The sequence below is a fragment of the Cervus canadensis genome, chromosome 8 (assembly GCF_019320065.1).
Source record: "Cervus canadensis isolate Bull #8, Minnesota chromosome 8, ASM1932006v1, whole genome shotgun sequence".
Classification (NCBI taxonomy): Eukaryota; Metazoa; Chordata; class Mammalia; order Artiodactyla; family Cervidae; genus Cervus; species Cervus canadensis.
Window position 1 is genome coordinate 36,122,324 of NC_057393.1, and position 19,665 is coordinate 36,141,988.

Here is a 19,665-nt window from a genome sequence, read left to right on the forward strand (position 1 = left end):
AATGAAAATTTTGTCCATTTATTCCTTCAAATTTACTAAGTGTGATCTAATGTGTTCTAGCTGCTGGGGTGTATAGTAGATCCCTGGTGGTGCTATTCACCTCCCAGCAGCTAAGGGCTCATAGCTACCCTCTTCTCTGGAGAACTGCAAGCTGGAGGCACTTTGCCCAATAATGCCTGGGAAGGTATGTGCCCCCTGCCAGCACACACGCTCTTGGGGCAGCCTGTAGCCAATGAAAGATTGCTGGATGTGGGAGCAAAAGTTCAGCTCCAGTGCCTCAAAGTGCAACAACTCTGTGACATCATTCTAACTCCAGAGCTTCTCCTGGAATCAGGCTGCAGCTACACTTAAGCTGAACCCACAGATTCACTGATCTCTTCCCTATCCTACTTTCCTCACTCCTGCAAGTTTCATCTGAACATAATGCCTCAACAAATCACTTGCATAAGGGGGGGGGAAAGGGAAAAGGGACCAAATTTAACTAAATTAGACTGTGAAATAACTTATGCCCCTGGATACTATTGAAAACAATAAAGCAACCAGTCAGCAATTACTGGAATCTAATATCTGAGTGTGATACCAAGATAGGAAGACAACTTAACAGAGAGATCAGGGAAAGAGACAAAGAGAATTTTGCTTAAAACACTGTCATTTCAGAGTGACTATGTGCCAAGACTGTGCCCTCTGAGGAGCCACAGCAGAGACTTCACATTGTGAGGAAAATAAATACACTTGATTAAAATAGTACAGCCAAGCCATTAATTAACAAACACAAACAAAAATAAGCCCCAGAGGGTGGTCAGGTGGTGGGTTTAAGTATCCAAAGTTGATACAATATACTGTCTATACTGTCTGAATTTTCCAGTTTTCAACCACAAATTATGAGACAGGCAAAGAAACAGGAGACTCTGACCCACACACAGGAAAAGAAACAGGCTCTTTGAGAGGGCCTAGCTGGTAGAGTTAACCAAGTCTTCAAAGTAGTATGTTCACAGAACTAAAGAACATCATGCTTAAAGTAGTGAAAGAAGTATGATGACAGTGTCTTATAAAATATTTGTGACACAGAGAGAGAAATTATAAAAATGACCAAGTTGGAATTCTGGAGTTGAAAAGTCAACAACAGAAACAAAAACTCATTAAAGGATCTCAGCAGCAGATATAAACTGGCAGAAGACAGACAGACTACTTAAACACAGACCAACAGAAAAATGTAATCCAAACAACAGAGAGAAAAAAGAATGAAGGAAATGTACAGAGCTTCAGAAAAATGTGAACACCATTAAGCATACCAACATATATGTGATGGGAGTACCAAAGTAAAGAGAAAGAAGAAAGAAACAATGGCTAAAATTTCCCTAATTTGATGAAAAACATTAATTTAAATATCCAAGATAATCAATAAACTACAAGAAGAATAAACATAAAGAAACTCATTCCCAGACACAACACAGTAAAATAATGAAAGACAAAAGGAAAATCATGAAAGCAACAAGGGGGTGGGGGTGGGGGAACCACATAAAAGGGGATCCCACTGAGACTAACAGCTGACTTATCATCAGCAAAAACGCAGGTCAAAAGGCAATGGGATGATATATTCAAAGTGCGAAAAGAAAAAACTGCCAACCAAGAATCTTATAACTAACAAAGCTCTCTCTCTCAAAAAATGAAGGTAAAATAAGAACACTTGCAGATAAACAAAAGCTGAGAGAATTGTTAACAGCAGATCAGTCCTAAAAGAAATATGAATGGAAGTCCTTCATAATTAAGAGTGTGCCCAGATGGCAATATGAACACATTTATGAACACACATACACAACACAAACACCAGTAAAGATAACTGTGTAACTATAAAGGACACTATAGTGACTTCCCTGGTGGTCCAGTGGCTAAGACTCCACTTTTCACAATGGAGGGGGCCCAGGTTCTAACCCTAGTCAGGAAACTAGATCCTACATGCCACAATTAAAGATCTTACATGTCAGGGCAAGTAAGACCTGGCACAGTTAAATAAATGATTTTTCTTTAAGATAGTATAAATGCATCTTTCTTCTTTTATTGACTGAAAAAGCAACTGCATAAGACAACATGTACATAACTGTACTGACAACAATATATATTTTAACTATAGAAATATATTTGAAAATAACAGCACAAATGTGGGAGCAAAGCTGTACTGGAATAAGAAAACAACACAACCAAAAACTCAGCATCAAATGAAGAGATTCATAAATGGTAAATAAGGCTAACATAACAAACTCTATAAATATACTTGCTCTCCCTCCCTCAGCTTCTTTGGAAAATAAAAAACTATATGTAAGAATTATAACAACATATTGTTGGATTTGTAATATATATAGATATAAGATACAACAATAATACCACAAAAGAGGGAAAGAGGGACTAGAGCTATGTTGTTATTGTTCAGTCACCCAGTTGTATCCGACTTTTCGCGACTCCATGGACTGCAGCAGGCCAGGCTTCCCTGTCCCTCACCATCTCCCAGAGTTTGCCCAAGTTCATGTCCATTGCATCAGTGATGCCATCCAGTCACATCTCTTCCTCTGATGCCCTCTTCTCCTTCTGTCCTTGATCTTTCCCAGCATCAGGGACTTTTCCAATGAGTCAGCTGTCCACATCAGATGACCAAAATTCTGGAGCTTCAGTATCAGTCCTTCCAATGAATATTCAGGGTTGATTTTTTTAAAGACTGACTGATTGGCTTGATCTTCTTGCTGTCCAAGGGACTCTCAGGAGTCTTCTCCAGGACTATAGTGCAAAGGCATCAATTCTTTGGTGCTCTACTATCTTTACAATCCAGCTCTCACACCTGTACATGTCTACTGAGAAGACCATAGCCTTGACTATATGGACCTTTGTCAGCAGAGTGATGTCTCTGCTTTTCAACACACTGTCTAGGTGTGTCACGGCTTTCCTGCCAAGAAGCAATCATTTTCGGAGTTCATGGCTATAGTCACCATCTGCAGTGATTTTAGACCCCCAGAAGAGGAGATCTGTCACTGCTTCCACCTTTTCCCCTTCTATTTGCCATGAAGTAATGGGGCCAGATGCCATGATCTTAGTTTTTTAATATTTAGTTTTAAGTTGGCTTTCTCACTTTCCTCCTTCTTTCTCAGAGGTTCATTCTCAAGAGGTTCTTTAGTTCCTCTTCACTTTCACCAAGAGAGTGGTATCATCCGCATATCTGAGGTTGTTGATGTTTCTCCCGTGTATCTTGATTCCAGCTTATAACTCACCCAGTCTGGCATTTCTCATGATGTGTTCAGTGTATAAGTTAAATAAACAGGGTGACAACAGACAGCCCTGTCATACTTCTTTCTCAGTCCTGAACCAATCAGTTGTTCCATACAGGGTTCTAACTGTTGCTTCCTGACCCACATACAGATTTCTCAGGAGGCAGGTAAGATGGTCTATATACCCATCTCTTTAAGAGCTTTCCATAGTTTGTTATGATCCACACGGTCAAAGGTTTTAGCATAGTCGAAACAGAGGTAGATGTTCTTCTGGAATTCCATTGTTTTCTCTGTGATCCAGAAAGTGTTGGCAATTTGATCTCTGGTTCCCCTGCCTTTTCTAAACCCAGATGCGCCATCTCAAAGTTCTTGATTCATGTAATACTGAAGCCTAGCATGCAAGACTTTAAGCATGACCTTACTAGCATGGGAGACAAGTGCAACTGTCTGATGGTTTGAACATCCTTTAGTAATGCCCTTCTTGGGAAGTGGGATGAGAATTGACTTTTTCCAGTCCTGTGGCCACTGCTGGGTCTTCCAGATTTGCTGACATATTGAGTGTAACACTTTGATAGCATCATCTTTTAGAGTTTTGAATAACTCCACTGAAATTCCACTGCATCCACTAGTTTTATTGACAGTAACGCTTCTTAAGGCCCACTTGACTCCACACTTCAGAATGTCTGGCTCTGGGTGACTGACCATACCATCACAGTTATCTGGTTCACTAAGATCTTTTTTATACAGTTCCTCTGTGTATTCTTTCTATCTCTTCTTGATCTCTTCTGTTTCTACTAGGTGTCCACCATTTCTGTCCTTTATTGTGCCCATCTTTATGTGAAATGTTCCCTTGGTATTTCCAATTTTCCTGAAAAGATCTCTGGTCTTTCCCTTTCTATTGTTTTCCTCTATTTTTACTCATTGTTCATTGAAGAAGGCCTTCTATATACAGTATTTCTGAATCTCACTGAAATTAATTTAGAATAATCTGAAACTGATTCTGAGAGCAATGACTAAGAAATCAATTTTTTAAATACTAGAAAAATCATTAAAGTAACTAAAATATTACACTAGAAAATATTCACTTAACAGAAAATTAAAAAAAAGGAACAGAGGAGCAAAAAGAAATGAGACATACAGAAAACAAAAAGTAAAACGACCGATACAAATCCAACTATATAAATATTAACATTCAACATAAATGGATGAAACAGTACAGGCAAAAGTTAAGAGATTATGGACTTCCTTGGTAATTCAGTGATAAAGAATCCACCTGCCAATGCAGGAGACATGGGTTCAATTCCTAATCCAGGAAGATCCTACCTGCTGTGCAGAGACTATGCCCATGTGCCACAACCACTGAGCCTGTCTTCTAGAGCCCAGGAACTGCAACTACTGAAGCCCACACACACCGTAGAGCCTATGCTCTGCATCAAGAGAAGCCACCACAATGAAAAACCTGCACACTTACAACTAGAGAGGAGCCCTCACTTACCACAACAAGAGAAAAGCCTGTGGAGCAACAAAGAATCAGCACAGTCAAAAATGATAAAATAAATAAAATTATATTTTTTAAAAGTCAGGTTATGAAACTGGATAAACAACAATATGCTATCTATAGGAGATACACTTTGGATTCAAGGATAAAAATAGGTTGAAAGTAAAAAGATAAAAAGAGACATACCATACAAAGAGCAACCAAAGAAAGCTAGAGTAGATTTACTAATATCAGACAAAACAAACTTAAAAACAAGTCTAGAAGACTTTCCTGGTTGTCCAGTGGTTAAGACTTCACCTTCCAATGCAGGGGGTGAGGATTCAATCCCTGGTCAGGTAACTAAGAACCCACATGCCTCAGGGCCAAAAAACCAAAACATAAAAAAACCAGAAGCAACACTGTAACAAATTCAATACAGACTTTACAAAGTAATTTAAAAAATAAATAAGTCCAGAGATAAAGAGGAACATTTTATAATGTAAAACAGTCAATCAATCAGAAATATATAACAAGTATCACTACGAACAAAGCTAGTGGAGGTGATGGAATTCCAGTTGAGCTATTTCAAATCCTAAAAGATGATGCTGTGAAAATGATGCACTCAATATGCCAGCAAATTTGGAAAACTCCACAGTGGCCACAGGACTGGAAAAGGTCTGTTTTCATTCCAATCCCAAAGAAAGGCAATGTTAAAGAATGTTCAAACTACTGCACAATTGCATTCATTTCACATGCTAGCAAAGTAATGCTCAATATTCTCCAAGCCAGACTTTAACAGTAGGTAAACAAAGAACTTCCAGATGTTCACACTGGATTTAGAAAAGGCAGATGAACCAGAGATCAAATTGCCAACATCCGCGGGATCATAGAAAAAGCAAGGGAATTCCAGAAAAACATCTACTTCTACTTCATTGACTACACTAAATCCTTTGACTGTGTGAATCACAACAAACTGTATTAAATTCTTAAAAAGATGGGAATACTAGACCACCTTACCTGTCTCCTGAGTAACCTGTATGCAGGTCAAGAAGTAACAATTAGAACCAGACATGGAAGAATGAATGGACTGGTTCCAAGCTGGGAAAGGAGTACATCAAGAATGTATATTGCCACCCTGCTTATTTAACTAATATACAGAATACATCATGTGAAATGCCGGGCTGGATGAAGCACAAGCTGAATCAAGATTGCCAGGAGAAATATCAGTAACCTCAGATATGCACATGACACCACCCCTATGGCAGAAAGCAAAGAGGAGCTAAAGAGCCTCTTGATGAAAGAGGAGAGTGAAAAAGTTGGCTTAAAACTAAACATTAAAAAACTAAGATCATGGCATCCAGTCCCATCACTACATGGCAAATAGATGGGGAAATAATAGAAACAGTGACAAACTTCATTTTCTTGGGCTCCAAAATCACTCTGAATGGTGACTGCAGCCACGAAATTAAGACACTTGCTCCTTGAAAGAAAAGCTATGACAAATCTAGACAGCATATTAAAAAGCAGAGACATTACTTTGTCAACAAAGTCTAGTCAAGGCTATGGTTTTTCCAGTAGTCATGTATGGATGTGACAGTGGGACCATAAAGAAGGCCAAGCACTGAAGAATTGATGCCTTTGAACCGTGGTGTTGAAGAAGACCCTTGTGAGTCCTCTGGACTGCAAGGAGATCAAACCAGTCAATCCTGAAGGAAACCAACCCTGAATATTCATTGGAAGGACTGATGCTGAAGCTGAAGATCCAATACTCTGGCCACCTGATGAGAAGAACTGACTCACTGGAAAAGACCCTGGTGCTGGGAAAGACTGAAGGCAGGAGGAGAAGGGGGCAACAGAGGACAAGATGGTTGGATGGTCTCACTGACTCAATGGATACAAGTTTGAGCAAGCTCAGGGAGATGGTGAAGGACAGGGAAGCCTGGCATGCTGCAGTCCACGGGGTCACAAAGCATCGGACAAAACTGAGCAAGTGAACAACAAGAAATATACATTTATGGGCTTCCCCAATGCCTCAGCAGTAAAGAATCTACCTGCAATGCAGGAGACTCAGGAGGTGCAGGTACGATCCCTGCGTGGGGAAGTTCCCCTGGAGGGAGGAAATGGCAACTTATTCCAATATACTTGTGTGAAAATCCCCATGGACAGAGGAGCCTGGTGGGCTACAGTCCAAAGGATCACAGAGTCAGACACACTGAGCAAACACATGCACCGAAAAACAGAGCCCAAAATACATGAAACAAAAACTACCCATTACCCAATAATGGACAGAACAACAGGTAGAAGATCAAAAGGAAAGAAGAAGACCTGAACAACTATAATCTAACGAGACCTAACAGACATCTATAGCATCTTCCACCCAATAACATCAGTATATACACTCTTCTGAAGTGAACATGTAACATTCCCCAGGACAGACCACATGTTATGCCATAAAACAAGCCTCAGTGAATTTAAAAGGATTGAAATCATACAAAATATGATCTCTGATCAAATGCAATGAAATTAGGCATTAGTAACAGAAAGGCATTTGATAAATTCACAAATATGTTGAAATTTAACAACATACTTCTAAATAAGCAATGACTCAAAGAGCAAACCACAAAGGAAATTTTAAAAATACTTTGAAATGAACAAAAATGAAAACACACAATACCAAAATTTATGAGATGATGCTAAAGTTGATAAAATTGTCAAACTTTTAGCTAGACTGATTAAGAAAAAGAGAGACACAAATTACTAAAATCAAGAGTAAAAGAGGGACTTTCCTGATGGTCCAGTGGTTAAGACTCTGATTCCCAAATGCAAGAGGCCCAGGTTCAATCCCTGGTCAGGGAACTAGATTCCATATGTGACAACTAAGTCCCTCACAGCCAAAGAAATAAATAGAAAAGAGTAAAGGAAAAGTCAGTACCACCAGTCTTACAGAAATAAAAAAGGTTATAAGGGAATGCTATGAACAATTCTGTGATTCCCAGATGGCTCAATGTTAAAGAATCTGCCTGCCAAGCAAGAGATGTGGATTTGACCCCTGAGTCAGGAAGATCTCCTGGAGAAGGAAATGGCAACCCACTTCAGTATTCTTGCCTGGGAAATCTCATGGACAGAGGAGACTGGTGGGCTAGAGAATATGGGGTCACCAAAGAGTCAGACTGAGCACACACGCATATGAACCACTTTATACTTAACAACCTAATAACCTAGACAAAATGAACAAATTTCTAAAATGACACAAACTACCAAAACTGATGCAGTAAGAATAGAAAATCAAAACAGACTTGTTATAACAAGAGACTGATCAATAATCAGAAACCTTCCAAGAAAGAAAAGCTAGATGGTTTTAGTGACAAATTCTGCCATCAATTTAAAGAAAAATTAATACTACTCCTACACAAACTTTCAAAAAGCAGGAGAGTAGGGACACTCCTCATTCTATTAGGCCAGCATTACTCTGATACCAAAGCCAGCTGAAGACATCACAAAAAAAGAAAACTAGGTACCAATATCCCCTATGAACACAAATGTAAAAACACTCAATAAAATATTAGCAAGCTGAAACCAACATGTTAAAAATATTATATTCCATGACCATATGGGATTTATTCCAAGAATGTAAGAGTGATTCAACATTACATACATATATACATAAATATGGTACACCACATAAATAAAGGGAGAAATAAAAACACATTCATCTCAATTGAGGAACACTAACCAATAAGGTATTATTCTCATACCAAAACCAAAGACATCACCAGAAAATAAAAGACAGATAGCTCTTATGAATATACATGCAAAAGTCCTAAACAAGATACTAACAAATGGAATCTGGTAACATATAAAAAATGATTATACACTATGATCAAGTGGGATTAATTCCAAAAATGCACGGTTGATTTATATCTGAAAATCAATTAATATAAAACACCATTTTGATACGATAAGAGACAAAATCCACATGATCATCTCAATAGATGCAGAAAAAGCATCCAAAAAATTCAACACTCCTTCATAGTAAAAACACTCAACAAACTAGAAGGGAATAACCTCAACCTGAAAAACAGCATCTATGAAATTCCCACTGCAGTATACAGAGAATGCGAGTTGTTTCACAACTTCACCAACACGTGGTACGGTCAGTCTTTTTAATCTTTATTTTTCACTTTTATTTTATTTTTGGCTGCACTTAGAGGCTTGCAGGGTCTAGGTTCCCTGACCAGGGACTGAACCTGGCTCAGCAATGAAAGCACACAGTCCTAACCACCAGACTACCAGGGGATTCCTTACTTTTTTTTTTTTACACTTCTTAAAACATTTAAATTTTCCCATAATGAGTATTTTTAAACTTTAGTATTAGCATTTCACTCAGTGAAACCTCAGGAAAAAAACAGCATTGGCTTAAACTCTGTTCAAGAGAAAGGACTGCTAGCAGTGCCTTCCACATATGTGTGCAGGGCCTGCTTGCAAATGAGAGATGACAAGTGTATATATAGAGTAAGTATGAGTCAGTGTAGTTCACTAAAGAAGAGTGTGGGTTTCAACAAAGTGAGTAGGTGATACAAACGTCACCAGCAAAACAGAACGATAACACCACCAACACATATATTCTATTTGTGTTACAAAAATCTCTCAGTGTACAGTTGACCCTGAAACAATGAGGGGAGGGTCGAGGACCTTTCATGCAGTGAAAAATCCACATATAACTTATTGTCCATACAATGGGTTCTTCTATACCCCAAGTTCCGCATTTCCAGATGCAACCAACTGTGGATCGTGTAGTATCACAATAGGTATGTATGTATTTTTTCTCTTTGGCCGAGCCACGAGGCTTTCCGGATCTTAATTCCCCCCACCTGGGGTCAACTGGGCACCCAACTCCTACCCCAGCAGTCCCCACAGTTGTTGCTATTTAGTCGCTAAGTTGTGTCTGACTCTTGTGACCCCATAGACTGTAGCCCAACAGGCTCCTCTGTCCATGGATTTCCCAAGCAAGAATCCTGGCGTGTGCTCTCATTTCCTTCTGGGGGATCATTTAGACCCAGGATCTTCCTCAACCTGAGTCTCCTGCGTCTCCTGCATTGGCAGGCAGATTCTCTACCACTGTATTTACTATCAAAAAATTACAGGTATAAGTGAATCCACACAGTTCAGATCCATATTGTTCAAGAGTCAACTGTAGTTCAAATTTTTATTCTAAATTAATTTCACCTGCTTTCAAGGATCCTGCCTAGCACATTTTCTCAAGAAGAAGCACCTCCTTCCTAATCAATACTATTTTCAAAAATGGACTATTGTAATAACTATACCACACACTATACTCTTTCAGTTTCACCATGCAGTGAGGAAAACAAAGCTTCCTTTAAATGTATTAGTTCAACTTTCATTAGCAAATGCAGTTTTATGAAAAGTGTTGTATTGAAAAATTAAGGAAATGCACTAATCATACTTATATCATAGAGGGAACTTCATGTGACAAAAATGTATCAGGTGTCTACCACATGCTTAGGCACACAGCAGTGAACAAATCGGCAAGGTCTTCAAATTCCTGGGCTTTCTAGGTGTCTAAACACGTACCCCCTCCCCTGTCTACAAATAAAGAATCGAGGTCCAGAGAAGTTAAATGATTTTTGCCCACGACCGCACACTTCATCAGTGGTAAGACTAGTGTAAACCAAGAATCCAATTCTACCTACTCTAAGGGCAAGGTGGATTTACACCATAACTGGTTTCACTTTGTACTACAACCACAGATCCACATAATAATGACAAAAGCACAGTGAGTTCCAAGTTCCCTAAGTGAATAATAATTTCATTATTATCACACCGAAAAATGAAGCCTTATATTTAAAGGGCACTCATTCTTGAAGAAAGTGGCTAACATTCTAATGGATCATTAGAGTGTCTGGATTTACTAGGGCAACAGATACTCGAATATTCATTGTTCTTATACTATTTTTAAACGGTGGAGATTCTTTTTAAAATAAACGGGGAAATGCATGCAAAATTAAACATTCGTAAATAAATAAAAGCTTCCCAGACTCCAGAGAGGCTGGCCGGGCGAGCGCACGGTCACGATCAGTCACATCAGCGCGTTCCTGAGCGTCAGCTCCTCCCTCCCGCCCACGCTCCCTCCTCGCCCACTCTGGCGGCGCGGGAGTAGAGAGAATGGTGCCGGCGACTCCCGCTCAATTTCAATTCTCCCACGCCCGCAGAAGCCCAGCGCGCCAGCGTTTCCACCTGCGCGCGAGTCGGCACCTCAGTCCCGCCGTCTGCCGGCACTTCACCTTCGTCCCCGGCACGCCCGAGGCGGAGCCGCCCTCAACCCCGGAGCGTCGCGCGAGCCGGGAAGCCCCAGGCGCGTTCTCGAGACCCCAGGCCCGGACTGGGGCAGGGCGGGGCGTCGAAAACGGGGCGGTGCCTCGACTCCCGGGGTCACAGGCACCGTGGCAGCCACACCCTCCAGCTGCGCAGTGACAGCTCCCGCGGCTGAGGCGGGCCGCGCGGACAGGTGCAGTCGCCCGTGACGCCCCGCCCCGGTCCCGGCTCAGGTCCTGGCCCTCTGCGCCTCGGCCCCCGCCCGGCCGCCCGCCTCCTCGCGCACCACCTGTCGGGCCGCTTCGCGCGCGGCCGACGGCGGAAGACCCGCCCGCTTCCTGACGAGCGGCCGGAGGGGGCAGCCAGAGATCCCGAGAGGATGAGAGCTTTACCGGAGGGTGGGCCCCACGCAGGCGGTGTCTGTGCTCTGGATCTCCTGCAAGATCCGCTCGTGCTCTGGGACGGTGCCCGGACCTTCGCCGCTCTCCGCCATCTTGGCTGGAAGCTGAGGAGCCGGCGAGGCGCGGCCCCGCGCGGACCGCGGGGGCGAGCAACCTGTGCCGCGAGCGCGAGGAGGCGGGGAAAGGGGCGGGACGAGCGGGGAAAGGGGCGGGGCGGACGGCACTGGGGCGCGTGGAAGGCCGCGCACGGGCGCGCGACCGGGTCACTGTCCCCACACCTGGGGGAGGCCCAGGTGCTGCCGGCCGCTGTGCGGAGTGGAAACCTGTCACCTCCAACTGTCGCCCGGCCCTGGCCCCTAGTTGCTGTCTAGTAATTGACCCTGCTTTAAACGCATAGATCCCTGTATTCTGTGTGCAGACCCTGTACTAGCGCTTGGGATTCTTTCTTAATGAGGGATGTCGACAATAAAGGCTACGGGAATGTTTAACGAGGAGGCATGGGTGGTGGAGAGTCAGAGAAAGGAAAACTCAAGAAAAGCAAAATGATGTGTGGGAATAAGATTTAGGAATGAACCAAGAAGAACCCAGCCGGCGAAAAAGGACGACCGCTCTGAGTGGATTCCTGTTCCTGCCTGCGGGAAGTTCACAGAGGCCAGTCTACTTGGAGATAAATTATAAGCGCCAGAAACAGTAAATGACGTAAAACGAAGACATTTTATGGCAAAGATACAAGAGAGACCCAGTGCAGTGTGTGATTTCATGCCAAAGTCCTTGAACCCAAGTGCCCCCAAGTTGCTGTGGCTGGGATGAGGTGGGGAAGCCCTTGAGAGAAGTGGGCTTCAGAGAGATGGGAAGGACAGGCAGGTGCTTGGAAGAGTCTTGTTTATGAGACTGCTGAGTAAACCAGTTTGTCATGATCAAATCAGCGACTGAGGAAGATTAATCAGAAAGAGAGTACATAACCTAGCCCTGAGAGACAACTATTTTCTGGTCTCCATTAATCCATGGCCCAGCATGTCCCTTTGAGTCAACCAAGCTCTTTGTAATACAGCTGTGTAACTCACTCCAGTGAGCTTTTTCTTGAAGCTTTTACTACTTCCATCCTTCTCCCACAAAAATCCTGCCTAACAGTTAAAAGCATGACTTCTGATGGCGGGTGTGCTCAATTTAATCCCCTAGTCTTTCACTCGACAGCTGGGTGACATTGTGTCAGAACCTAGTCCCTTTATAGTTTAGTTTCTCCATCTGAAAATGACCATGGTAGTGTCTACCTCATTTTGCTGTCCCATGTTGTGTTAGCTTTCTATGACTGCTGTAACAAATTATCACAAACTTAGCTTAAAACAATTCAAATTTATTGTAGTTCTGAAGGCTAGAAGTCCAATACAGGTCTCACTGGGCTAAAAATAAGGTGTCAGCACAACAGTGTTCTTTCCAGAGGCACTAGGGGAGAATTTATTTCCTTATGTATTTCAGCTTCCAGGGGCCACCCACATTCTTTGGCTTATGGCCCCCTTCCTCAGTCTTTCCAGTCAGAAATTTTGCATCTCTCTGACCATTTTTCTATAGTCATATTTCCCTCTGACTCTGACCTAGCCCAGAAAAGATTTTCTGCTTTTAAGGACCCATGGCATTAGGTTTGACACAACTATAATTCTGGAGAATCTTCTACCTCAAGGTCTTAACATCAGGCATACCTGCAATATGCCTTTCGTCATGTAAGGTAATATATTTACAGATTCTAAGGATTAGATTGTGGACATTTAGGGGGAACCATTATTCTACCTACCTCTTAGTAAGGTCCCAGTAAACTTTACTAACGTATAAAAATGTCCTTCCTATTAATCTGAAATTTCTGTCCTCCTCGGAAATTTCAACTCAAATTTAATCTCCTTCATAAAGATTTCCCTAAGGAATAAGGTGGCTCAGGGGTAAAGAATCCACCTGTCAATACAGGAGATGCGAGTTCGATCCCTGGGTCAGGAAGATCCCCTGGAAACGGAAATGGCTACCCACTCCAGTGTTCTTGCCTAGAGAATTCCATGGACAGAGGAGCCTGGCAGGCTATGGGGTCACAAAAGAGCCAGATACAACTTAGCTACTAAGTACCGGGAGCCAACACACGAGACCCTACCCATGACAAGGTCATGAGGGAGAAAACCTGACAGGCAAGGCAGATCAGGTTTTCAGGGGTTTCGAAAAGCTGCCCCCCAGCACTCACCTTAAAGATGATATCTGCCTTTCTGATGCCTGCCTCAATAGACTACTCCCTAATTTCTGTGACACAGGCAGAAGGCCTTCCCCGATCTCTTCCCAAATAAGAATCAGTTTAGAACTTTAATCAATAAGTTTCCCAGGTGGTGGTATTTTATGAGATCATCCAGGGTGAAAGGAGTGTTTTAATTTAAACTCCTTTGCTGGTAGTTTGTTAGCCAAATGCATTTATGCCCTTGGTACTAATATGCATGATTGCTTATAATACCCTAATCATAAAATAATATAAAGAACCTGATCATATAAAGGCCCTAACAGACATAGAGCCCTTTGGGGGGTGAGGAAGCCCTATTAGAAAACACAAGAATTATTATTCTAAAAGTAGCTATTGGGTTAACATTTGCTTGCTGTGTTTTTGCTCTTAATGTGCTAACGTTGTGTTATGGAAACCATTGTTAATATAGTTAAAGATCTAGAGAAATAAGAGCTTAGCCCTTGTGTGGTAACAATGAGATGGTTGTTAATTGTCAGCCAGGAGTGCTAGGCAGAGGCTGCCTCACCAAAGTCGCAGAGTCAGTCCGGGGTAAACTTCTTAGATAAACGCAACTGACAACTTCTGCAGAAGGATTAATTTTTATGTTAACAAGGTTATACTTCTACTCTGTACTGTTGCCCTATGAGACTGCTACCTTTCAGTTAAGGTCACCATAGAAACAGAAAATAGGTTTACATTCACCTGACTTGCATAAGATGTTAATAGACCCCAAGGCCAGAAGATAATGTACAAGACCCTCGTAAACAAAGAAGTATGCAGAAAACACCCTGGTTTCGTGAAGAACAAGCTGATGTAATGTTAAACTATCTTCCCCTTAGAAATGTACTAATTTAGGGTATAAAAGCCAGGGTAAAAAATAAAGCATTGCCAGACTCTGCCAGACTCTGCCAGACCCTGTAAACACCCCCATCTGGTCATTCTCTCTCTCTCTCTCTCTCTCTCTCTCTCTCTCTCTCGCCGACACCATTCATCCTGAGGGTATCCCCTGGATCCTGCCGAGGCTGGACCCCGGCAACTAAGCAACAGCAACAAGAAGGAATCACAAAACCTTCTCTACTGACTAGGTTTAAGTTAGCCCATTTACCCACTCTACCAACAACTGTTTTAATAATGAGCACTTGTTTTGATTAGTTCTTTCTTATAATTTGAATTTTGTTTGTTTTTGTACAGTTGACACTCACAGGACAGAAACACATGACTGATTTCAGTGCAGGCTAGCTTGAAAGACCAAGAAAGCTCTGCTACATCCACATGCTTATTCTACCAAGAAACCCTATCACAAGCCTGTTTCCACTGTCTTTTTTTCTTTTTTTTTTTTCAACCATACTGGGCAGCATGTAGGATCTTAGTTCCCTAATCAGAGATCTAACCAACACCCCCGGCAGAGTCTCTTAACCACTGGACCGCCAGGGAAGTCCCTGTTTCCACTGTCTTGATAGTACAAGAGAACCCAGATCTTCCCTGGGAAATCTCACTTCCTCAAGCTGTGAAAACATACAGAAAAAAAAAAAAAAATCTCTTCCCAAGTCCACCAGCACTTTCATAGCATGTTAAGGTCTATGTAAGTTTCTTATAGCTCCTCCTAGAGTTCTGCGCGTGGCTGAGAGAAAGCTGGAGGGGTCTTAAAACCAGGCAATGCTGAAGTTCTGAAGCCACTGAAAAGAGTTCAGGATGACTTAGAGAGGGGTTCCAAACAGATCAAAGCATAAGGCCTGAGTTTGTTTAATCCATTATTGGTAACAATTAGAAATTAGAATATCACATTGTAAAAAGTTAGTTTCTTCAAACTTGAACTTTATATAGTTGACATTAAATATCACATCTTATAATGTAGTGTATTCAGTTGCCTTGATAGAAATCTGCAACACAAACAGAAAAGGCTACCTCAAATTCCCTGATGTTCACCATCAGAGTTTCACTGCAAGAAATTATACTTATGGGCTTTCGTTAGAGGGTATATAGTTTATATATATATATATAAACTTCACCCATTCCTCTGGTTACTTAAAATTTTACTCTTGGGTCAAGTCAAATCCCTGTACCCAGACCCCAGCATTTTGGCCCTTCCCCCAATTGCTTTTTATTGAGTAGTAAGAAAAAAGAAACAAATTTTTTTCCTGGTAGACTGAGTCCTCAATTGCTGAGGCACCAGCATCTGGTGTTAGCATGTCCGAGATGCAGGTTCAGCTCTTGAGCGGGAAAAATAAACCTTTTGAACACTGAACCTGAAACCAAAACCTAAGATCTGAGGACAAATTTTATGGTGTCCTACAAAGAGAACAGAGAGCCAGTTCTCTCTGCAGGAAAAGGCAGGCTATCTTAGCTCGAATGATGAGCAGGACCAGAATTCATTGTTCTAGAGAGTAAAGCAAGGTGAGGAGAGTAGGACATATGACAGAAGCCAGCTTCTTATTTGGCGATCAGCTTCTAGTGGGTCATTTCTTTTCAGTGTTCATTACCCAGACCTTTCCCTCTTCTCTTCTCCAACCCTGATGCAATCTATCCAAACCCAGTTCTAAATGCCCCTGCCCTGGGAAGCCAACCCTACTTATGTACTCCTCACTCCTGACCTGTTTCAACACCTGCCCATAGGGATTACCTCAGCATTAAGTAGCAGTCTCTTCCCCTTAATTCAAGTTAAGATGGAAGGAAGTCCATTTACCACTTCTTCTAAAACAGCTCTAGCTGGTTCCCTCTGTGACTTCTGGCAGATCCATTAGTACTTGAAGTTTTTTGGTAAGAATTGAAAGTTTAATGTCCTAAATAGCTCACTATGTAAATTTTAATTATGGACATAGATATAACATGCACATTAATGTGAAAAAAGGCCTAAACTGCTACATATCTAGGGACTTCTCTGGTGGTCCAGTCAATGGATAAGAATCTGCCTTCCAATGCAGGGGGTGTGAGTTTGACCCCTGGTCGGGGAACTATTCCACATGCCACAGAGCAACTGAGTCTGCACATGGCAACTACTAAGCCCTGACATCACAGCTGGAGGGTCCATGCAATGAAAGACCCTGCCTGATGCCACAAAGAGCCTGCACACCACACCTAAGACCTGATGCAGCCAAATAAATAAATATTTTAAAAAATAAAGTGCTACATTTCTAAAAGTCTCCAAAATAAAGAATTTCAGCTATAGACCAAAATAACCTTAATAGCTATTTACTGAGCACGATTTTCTAAGCCTTTTATATTATCTAATTTAACTCTTACTAATTTAATTCATCATTTTATTGGTAATTAAGTTAGTACTAATTTTACTAAAAATCTAATTTCAGCCTTTGTGGTACTCTTGCTATCTCCAATTTAATTTGGAGAAACTGAGACTTAGAGAGATTAAGTCACTTGTCCAAGGCCACACAGCTAGTGAGTTGGAGAAGATGGAGCTAGTAAGCTGTTCTTGCTTTTCCTGTTAATAAAAAAGTCAGATAAGAAGACTGTTCTGATATTGTTTTACCCAAGGAATAAATGACTGTCAGTCTGGTCTGAGGAAGCTGGGGGTAGTAGGGCATATCGGAAGATTACACATGTTTGGTGAGTTATTTGGGAAGCAGTGGATATTGATTTCCAGAAATCCAACCAAAATTTCTCTTCAGGACTCCTGGGAGGGAAAAGATACCAGGAAGACTGACAGAGCAGGAGACACACTCTGTGTCCAGTAGGAAACTAATCAGCAAAGTAAGGGTTTAATCTGTAAATAAAATCTTAGTCACTAAGAACTTATACTTTGAGCCACTTGTCTACAGACTAATAACCAACCTTGGGAAATCCCCTCCCTCAGAAGGAGGCTGTAGCATGTTGCTGCCCTGGTCTGGCATTTAAATGGGTTCAAATTCCAATTCATATCTCACTAAATGTGGGACACTCTGTAAAAGGACTTAACTTGTCTTTGCTTCAGTTTCTTCAAGTGTGAATTGGGAACAATAAAAGTCCCTAGCTTACCAAGTGGTGTGGGGATTAAAGAAGATGTGCTCCTGTGTGCTTAGTCACTCAGTTGCATCCAATTCCTTGTGACCCCATGGACTATAGCCTGCCAGGCTTCTCTGTCCATGGGATTCTCCCGGCAAGAATATTGGAGCAGGTTGCCATTTCCTCCTCCAGGGAAGCTTTGCAACCTAGAGATCAAACCCATATTTCCTGCATCTCCTGCATCTCCTGCATTGGCAGGTGGATTCTTTACCATTGCATAATATAATATATCCTTTACCATCTATTATATTAAAGAAGATAATATATGTACAATGTTTAGTCCAGAGCTCATTCAACATGGAGCATTGGAGGTAAGGATTATCTGACATTTGTTATTCAACCAAAAAGCCCAGAATTTAGCTTCCTCATTGGTAAAATAAAAATAAAAAACAGATACAATAATGTTCCTTTTTCTCTAATCACTAACAAAATAGCCTAATTTTGTATCAGAGTTCTCTGAACCTGAACCTTATTTTTTCTCTGAATGCTTGATTGGTGGAAACTGCCTGAAAGTTGTTCTTATTGTGGAGAGGGAACCAAGACCTTATCTTTAGGTTAGACTCTTGGTTCTGGATCCACTTTAGTGAGCCCTCCGGATCTTGCTTCTAAGTCAAGTGCCTCTTTGTTGTCCTTGGAGACGATGCTCATCTTCTGAGACACACATCGTGGTGGCAAACAAATCGTTGAGTCTGTCTTCATTTCCAGGCACAGAGACAATGTCTGTATTGTTCACTACCAGCCCAGTTACTATTTGTTAAATGAATGATCCATATGCAAATAACACTTCTCATGTCAAGTTTATTGTTGTAAAAGCATGTTTCATGAGGTAGGGTATATCTCCACACAGAGTCCCTTCCTCGTTCCTAGGAACTCTATATCAGACTTCCTGATCTTTAACCTCTCGGGAATTTGTTATTATCACTGAGATGTTTCTTAAAGAGTTTAAGAGCCTTTGCTACATAACTGCGGAACTTTATCAAAATGCAGAACACAGGGTAGTCTTTATTGGCTCTAATCAGTTAAGCCTTCCCTTTTAGCCACTGTTCGGAGAATGCCTTGACAGCTGCGTTCCTCCAGCTTCTACCTTGGTACAGTGACCCCAAGTGGCCACAGTCTGTAAGTGCAAGAGAATGGGAACAAAGCCCTGCCAGGTCTGGGAGGATTCCTTCCTGCTGCAAAACTGTGTCCAGGAATCTGTTCCATATCCCACAGGGGAGAACAATAGAAGGAAACCTGAAATCGAAGCCAAATAAAATCAGTTTTTCTGAAATATGGGCTGGTCCTCAAAGAAGTTCAAAAGTAATTAGCCCCAGGTTCTCTTCATTCAACAGCTTCTTTTATTCAAAGCTTGCTGTGTGCCAGGTTCTGTGCTAAGCTTTCAGACAGAGCTGGCTCATCCGTGCGGGGCTGAAGAAGTTGCTCTTGGGTTAATACTCTGCTATCACCATCCTTTGGACAAGGGGGACTCCATCTTCATTTTGCATTGGTCCTGTAAATTATGTTACTAGTCCTGCCCTCAGAATGATGTCCAGAAAGAACCATTAACTTGCTCATCCCAAAGCTAAACATTTTAAAGTCCACTGAGCAATTAAAGAGCAATAGTATTTCCCCTGAATTCTACTCTCTCTCTCTTTCCTCTCTCCCCAACAACCCCCAGCACTGGCTTATAATACCAACTATTTTCTCTTCTCTTTCCTCCTCATTGTTGTGTGGTTTTTATATTATTATTATTCCTCATCCTGTTCAGGGCAACATCTCCATTCCTCACTCTTTCCTCATTTAGCTTTCCTTCATTGCCTGTTGCCCTTTCTGCTTCTCCTCTCACTTGTCCTATTTTTTTCCTCCTCTCAGCAAAAAGGATTTAGAAATGTAACTAATGTACTGAAATGATAGTAAGAGCTGATATTTACTCCCTTGGTCACTTTTGTAAAATAGCATCCCTGGACCTCACTATCA

General features: G+C 41.7%; 1 protein-coding gene across 8 annotated transcripts in view; it reads right to left on the minus strand.

Annotated features, from left to right (window-relative positions):
* Positions 1–19,665, minus strand: part of EXOC6 (exocyst complex component 6) — a 193,942-nt gene that overhangs the window by 168,018 nt on the left and 6,259 nt on the right. The window contains exon 1 of one of the 8 annotated variants that reach the window (XM_043475979.1): positions 11,457–11,610. The exons of 3 other annotated variants lie outside the window; for them this stretch is intronic. In XM_043475979.1, coding sequence (XP_043331914.1) covers positions 11,457–11,557 — 101 coding nt within the window. In that variant the 5' untranslated portion in view covers positions 11,558–11,610. Of the gene's footprint in view, positions 1–10,986; positions 11,353–11,456; positions 11,611–19,665 lie in introns of those variants that run through there. 4 more of the 8 variants (XM_043475977.1, XM_043475983.1, XM_043475981.1 and 1 more) reach the window with 4 other exon arrangements.